Source organism: Anolis carolinensis, unplaced genomic scaffold, assembly GCF_035594765.1.
Source record: "Anolis carolinensis isolate JA03-04 unplaced genomic scaffold, rAnoCar3.1.pri scaffold_14, whole genome shotgun sequence".
Classification (NCBI taxonomy): domain Eukaryota; kingdom Metazoa; phylum Chordata; class Lepidosauria; order Squamata; family Dactyloidae; genus Anolis; species Anolis carolinensis.
This window is the reverse complement of record NW_026943825.1, coordinates 4,462,302-4,469,599: the sequence shown is the minus strand read 5'-3', so window position 1 is coordinate 4,469,599 and position 7,298 is coordinate 4,462,302. Positions and strand designations below refer to the sequence as shown.

The window sequence follows — 7,298 nt, the reverse complement described above, 5'->3', positions numbered from 1 at the left end:
TTATTATTATATTATTATTATTATTATATTATTATATTATTATTATTATATTATTATATTATATTATTATTATTATGTTAATATGAGTGTAGGAAAAGTTGTAGTTCTTGTTTACTTTCTGCCTTCCTTCTGTGCCCTTTCTTTCCTTGCCTTCTGTGCACATCATATTATTATTATTATTATTATTATTATTATTATTATTATTATTATTATTATTATTATTACGTTAATATGAGTGTAGGAAAAGTTGAAGTTCTTGTTTCCTTTCTGCCTTCCTTCCGTGCCCTTTCTTTCCTTGCCTTCTGTGCACATCATATTATTATTATTATTATTATTATTATTATTACGTTAATATGAGTGTAGGAAAAGTTGAAGTTCTTGTTTACTTTCTGCCTTCCTTCCGTGCCCTTTCTTTCCTTGCCTTCTGTGCACATCATATTATTATTATTTTATTATTATTATTATTATTATTATTATTATTATTATTATTATTTTATGTCACAGCAAACAAGATAGATATCCTGGATTTCGTTTCACAAAATCACAAGCCAAACACTTCCCAAGTGTCTAGGACTGTGTGATGTATTATTATTATTATTATTATTATTATTATTATTATTATATGACACAAAATCACAAGTCGAACACTTCCCAAGTGTCTAGGACTGTGTGATATTATCATTATTATTATTGTTGTTTTATTATTATTATTATTATGTTAATATGACACAGCAAACAAGATAGACATGCTGGATTTCGTTTCACAAAATCACAAGCCGAACACTTCCCAAGTGTCTAGGACTGTGTGATTTATTATTATTATTATTATTATTATTATTATTATTATTATTATTATTATTATTATTATATTTTTAATATGACACAGCAAACAAGATAGATATGCTTTATTTCGTATCACAAAATCACAAGCCGAACACTTCCCAAGTGTCTAGGACTGTGTGATGTATTATTATTATTATTATTATTATTATTATTATTATTATTATTATTATATTTTTAATATGACACAGCAAACAAGATAGATATGCTTTATTTCGTATCACAAAATCACAAGCCGAACACTTCCCAAGTGTCTAGGACTGTGTGATGTATTATTATTATTATTATTATTATTATTATTATTATTATTATTATTTTATTATGGTAGGGTTTCATCAACTTGCAACACCAACTTCCAAAAGTTCATTGTGTTCAGCTTCCTTAGTCGAACACTTCCCAAATGTCTAGGACTGTGTGATGTATTATTATTATTATTATTATTATTATTATTATTATTATTATTATTATTACGGTAGGGTTTTATCAACTTGCAACACCAACTTCCAAAAGTTCATTGTGTTCAGCTTCCTTGGTCCTTTCACCATATTCTTCTAAATGGAAACGGCTGCGTCTGCAGATATGAAAGGGAAAAACTACGTACTTCATGGTTCCGGCCCAAAAAGTATATACGAGGGTTGAGTGAAAAGTAATGCCTCCGCCTTCGTAACTCCTCAACAGATGGCAGTCCTGGCTTGTTCAGTTCCATTTGGTGGGAAGCCTTAGCATTGAACAGTTGTGTTGTTAAAGTGCGAAGTATGGATCCCTTGATGAGTTTTGTGAGTGTTTTTCTTTTTCCTTCCTGGGTGGATACGTACACCCTGAGGGTTTTTTTTGTCCTTCTGCCGGGATGCTTCTGATCGGAGCCGACAGCCCCGTTTCATGTTGTTTTCCAGAGCCGACGCCTGCGACATGCTCCATCGCTCCGGATCAGCGTCAGAAGAAGAACAAAAGACGCGCCAGGTCTGTTTGCTCCAGCCTTGGAGAATTCAAAGGCACCTCTTTTTTTCTGTGTTGTTTTGGAGCTTTTCAAGCTGTACGGTAAAGGTTTTCCCTGACGTTAAGTCCAGTTGTGGGCTGGTTCTCATCTCCATTTCTAAGCCGAAGAGCCGGCGTTGTCCTTAGACACCTCCAAGGTCATGTGGCCACTGGCATGACTGCATGGAGTCCTGTTACCTTCCCGCCAGAGCAGTACCTATTGATCTACTCACACTCTGGGGGTTGGTGCGCATCTCCATTTCTAAGCCCAAGAGCCGGCGTTGTCCGTAGACGCCTCCAAGGTCATGTGGCCACTGGCATGACTGCATGGAGCCCTGTTATCTTCCCGCCGGAGCAGTACCTATTGATCTACTCACACTCTGGGGGTTGGTGCTCATCTCCATTTCTAAACCGAAGAGCCGGCGTTGTCCGTAGACACCTCCAAAGTCATATAGCCGGCATGACTGCATGGAGCGCTGTTACCTTCCCGCCGGAGCAGTATCTATTAATCTACTCACATTTGCATGTTTTCAAACTGTTAAGCCGGCTCTTCAGCTTAGAAATGAAGATGAGCACCAACCCACAGAGTCAGACACAACTGGACTTAATGTGAGGGGAAAACCTTTACCTTTTACTATATTATTATTATTATTATTATTATTATTATTATTATTATGCAAAGACACAGTATGACACAGTAAATGAGATATATATGCAGGATTTTGCAATATTAATATAATATTATAATTACATTATTATAACGGCGCTCCATGCAATCATGCTGGCCACATGACCTTGGAGGTGTCTACGGTCAACGCCGGCTCTTCGGCTTAGAAATGGAGATGAGCACCAACCCCCAGAGTCGGTCACGACTGGACTTAATGTCAAAGAAAAACATTTACCTTATTATTATTATTGTATGACACAGCAAACAAGATAGATATGCTGGATTTCGTATCACAAAATCACAAGTCGAAAACTTCCCAAGTGTCTAGGACTGTGTGATGTATTTTCAGATGATGCGTGCACATCCCAGTCGGGTGGCCTTTTGCAGTTGGCAGATCGTAATTTTGTCAATGTCTATTGTTGTTGTTATTATTATTATTATTATTATTATTATTATACAAAGACACAGTATGACACAGCAAACGAGATATATATGCTGGATTTCGCATTTTGATATGATATAATAATATATTATAAGGAGCCCTGGTAGCTAAGTGTGTTAAAGCGCTGAGCTGCTGAACTTGCGGACCAAAAGGACCCAGGTTCAAATGCCGGGAGCAGAATGAGCACCCGCTGTTAGCCCCAGCTCCTGCCAACCTAGCAGTTCGAAAACATGCAAATGTGAGTAGATCAATAGGTACAGCTCCGGTGAGAAGGTAACTGTGTCCATGCAGTCATGCCGGTGGCCACATGACCTTGGAGGTGTCTATGGACAACGCCGGCTCTTCGGCTTAGAAATGGAGATGAGCACCAACCCACAGAGTTGGTCACGACTGGACTTAATGTCAGGGGAAGCCTTTACCTTTACTTTTTATAATTTATTATTATTATTATTGACATAATGACATGGTATGACACAGCCATTGAGATCTATATGCTGGATTTCGTATCACAAAACCACAAGTCGAACACTTCCCAAGTGTTTAGGATTGTGTGATGTATTTTCGGATGATGCGCGCAGATCCCAGTAGGGTGGCCTTTTGCAGTTGGCAGATCGTGATTTTGTCAATGTCTATTGTTTCCAAATGCCGGCTGAGATCTTTTGGCACGGCACAACAAAAACTCAGCCGCTATCAGGACCTCAAGATTGAACTTCAAAGACTCTGGCAGAAACCAGTGCAGGTGGTCCCGGTGGTGATCGGCACATTGGGTGCCGTGCCAAAAGATCTCAGCCGGCATTTGGAAACAATAGACATTGACAAAATTACAATCTGCCAACTGCAAAAGGCCACCCGACTGGGATCTGCATCATCCGAAAATACATCACACAGTCCCAGACACTTGGGAAGTGTTCGACTTGTGATTTTGTGATATGAAATCCCGCATATCTATCTTGTTTGCTGTGTCATAATAAAATAATAATAATAATAATAATAATAATAATAATAATAATAATAATAATAATAATATCAAACAGTCCTAGACACTTGGGAAGTGTTCGACTTGTGATTTTGTGAAACGAAATCCAGCTTGTCTATCTTTTTTGCTGTGTCATACTTATAATAATAATAATAATAATAATAATAATAATAATAATAATAATAATAATAATACATCACACAGTCCTAGACACTCGGGAAGTGTTCAACTTGTGATTTTGTGATACGGAATCCAGCATATCTGTCTTGTTTGCTGTGTCATAATAAAATAATAATTATTATTATTATCATTATTATTATTAGGATTCTGTGATTCTAAATACAATAGGTAAACATTTATTGGGGCTCCATGAGAAACTTCGGCTTTGAGAAAGTTTGAGAACCCCTGAGTCCCAGGTTTTATTTTAGCTGGACAAATAAAAGTCAACTTGTAATTAGGCCTCTTTGTAATAGGAACTCTTAAGCAACCGGAAATTGCATGTATCCGCCACCTACTAATACAGTAGAGTCTCACTTATCCAAGCCTCTGGATAATCCAAGCCATTTTTGTAGTCAGTGTTTTCAATATATCGTGATATTTTGGTGCTAAATTAGTAAATACAGTAATGACTACATAGTATTGCTGCGCATTGAACTACTTTTTCTGTCCAATTTGTTGTATAACATGATGTTTTGGTGCTTCATTTGTAAAATCATAACCTAATTTGATGTTTAATAGGCTTTTCCTTAATCCCTCCTTATTATCCAAGACATTCGCTTATCCAAGTTTCTGCTGGCCCGTTTATGTTGGATAAGTGAGACTCTACTGTATTGTCAATTATTATTATTATTTTATTATGACACAGCAAACAAGATAGACATGCTGGATTTCGTATCACAAAATCGCAAGTCGAACACTTCCCAAGTGTCTAGGACTGTGTGATGTATTTTCGGATGATGCGCGCAGATCCCAGTTGGGTGGCCTTTTGCAGTTGGCAGATCGTGATTTTGTCAATGTCTATTGCTTCCAAATGCCGGTTGAGATCTCTTGGCATGGCACCCAGTGTGCCCATCACCACTGGGACCACCTGCAGTTCCATCTTGAGGTCCTGATAGCAGCTGAGTTTTTCCTGTTGTTTCTCGTCAATGCAACTGTCACCTCGGATGGCAACATCAATGATTATTATTATCTATTATTATTATTATTATTATTATTATTATTATTATTATTATTATTATTATGATACAGCAAACAAGTTAGATATGCTGGATTTCGTATCACAGTCACAAGTCGAAAACTTCCCAAGTGTCTAGGACTGTGTGACGTATTTTTGGATTATTATTATTATTATTAATAATAATAATAATAATAGTCCTAGACACTAGAGAATTGTCCGGCATGTGATTCAGTACAATAGCCAGCAGAGTGTCTGCTGTGGACTCATCTTGTTGTGTTTCAAATAATAATAATAATATAAAAAGGTAAAGGTTTTCCCCCGATGTTAAGTCCAGTTGTGTCTGACTCTGGGGGTTGGTGCTCATCTCCATTTCTAAGCCGAAGAGCCGGCGTTGTCCGTAGACTCCTCCAGGGTCATGTGGCCAGCATGACTGCATGGAGTGCCGTTAAGGTTAATATATAATACAATAATATATTATATATTAATATATAATCATATATGTGATGTATTTTCGGATGATGCGCGCCGATCCCAGTCGGGTGGCCTTTTGCAGTTGGCAGATCGTAATTTTGTCAATGTCTATTGTTTCCAAATGCCGGCTGAGATCTTTTGGCACGGCACCCAGTGTGCCCATTATTATTATTAGAATTCTGTAATTCTAAATATAATTGGTAAACATTTATTGGGGCTCCATGAGAAACTTCGGCTTTGAGAAAGTTTGGCAACTCCCGAGTCCCAGGTTTTATTTTAGCTGGACAAATCCAACTTGTAATTAGGCCTCTTTGTAATAGGAACTCTTAAGCAACCGGAAATTGCATGTATCCGCCACCTACTAATATTGGGATCACAATGAGAGCTTACTGCTACTGTATCGCTCTGTTTGGGAGAATGTATCTCTGGAGGCGCGGTGCCAAAAGGCGCAAGGAACGAACTTGGAGCTGCGGCTTGTGTTTGGCAGCCCAGGAGGGAGCTCTGCACATGCTCAGGAGCCGCTTGGGAGGCCAGAGAGGCTTGGGAGGCTGGGGGGGGGGGGTTGGTGGGCAGGAGCGGGCGGCGCTGGGCCCTCCCCCTCGGCTTCCTTCCTGCCTGCTTGGCTCGGCTCCCTCCCAGAGAGGCGGCCCAGAGAGGCGGCCCTTTCCCCGGCGTTGGCCGGGCCTGGCTCCGGGAGGGGGGACCATGAGCGCCCTCCGAGACGTCTCCCTCCAGGACCCCCGACTCCGCTACGAACTGCTCCAAAGGATCGGCTCGGGCACCTATGGGGACGTCTATAAGGTGCGCGCAAGGGGGCCAGCGGCCGGCAATGCGCCCTAGGGCGCACGGTTTGGAGACGTCTGGGGGGACCCACTTCGGAGGGGGCTGGAGAGGGCGGGGAGGGGCACAGCGACCCCGGAGTAGTCTCATTGGAAAGAGGAGAGTCAGGAGAATAAGACCCCATTATTCAATGGGACCCTAAAGGCCACCCAGTCCAACCCCGAGCCGGTTTGTAAGGAGGCGCAATCCAAGCGCTTCCTATTTGTGGCCATCCAGTCCCCTTCATGGCACTAGAGTTGGGTTGTCTTATCCAACCTCCTCTTGCCATGCAAAGCAACACAACCAAAGCTGGGTTGTTGTTGTGTGTTTCCCGAGCTGTCTGGCCATGTTCTAGAAGCATTCTCTCCTGACGTTTCGCCCACATCTATGGCAGGCATCCTCAGAGGTTGTGAGATATGGAGTATTATTATTATTATTTTATTATGACACAGCAAACAAGATAGACATGCGGGATTTCGTATCACAAAATCACATTATTATTATCATCCAAGGTGGTGGTGGTTGTTGTTGTTATTATTATCCAAGGTTATTGTTGTTATTTTTATTATTTGTTGTTATTATTATTATTATTAGTAGTAGTAGTAGTAGTAGTAGTATTGAATCCTAGCGTTGGAAGAGACCCTCAAGGACTATCCAATCCAGAGAAAAGCTTCCAGAGAAAAGAGACTCATTATTATTATCCAAGATTATTATTATTATTATTATTATTATTATTATTATTATTGAATCCTAGAGTTGGAAGAGACCCTCAAGGACTATCCAATCCAACCCCAGTCTTCCAGGAAGGAAGACACCATCAAAGCCCTCTCGACTGATGGCCATATAGCCTCTGCTTAAAAGCTTCCAGAGAAAAGAGACTCATTATTATTATCCAAGATTATTATTATTATTATTATTATTGAATCCTAGA

The 7,298-nt window shown here is 39.7% G+C and overlaps 1 protein-coding gene across 2 annotated transcripts in view; it reads left to right on the top strand.

Annotated features, from left to right (window-relative positions):
• The first annotated feature begins 5,981 nt into the window (after positions 1 to 5,981).
• Positions 5,982 to 7,298, top strand: part of map4k2 (mitogen-activated protein kinase kinase kinase kinase 2) — a 45,067-nt gene continuing 43,750 nt past the window's right edge. The window contains exon 1 of one of the 2 annotated variants that reach the window (XM_062964815.1): positions 5,982 to 6,349. In XM_062964815.1, coding sequence (XP_062820885.1) covers positions 6,056 to 6,349 — 294 coding nt within the window. In that variant the 5' untranslated portion in view covers positions 5,982 to 6,055. The remainder of the gene's footprint in view (positions 6,350 to 7,298) is intronic. The other variant, XM_062964814.1, reaches the window with a different exon arrangement.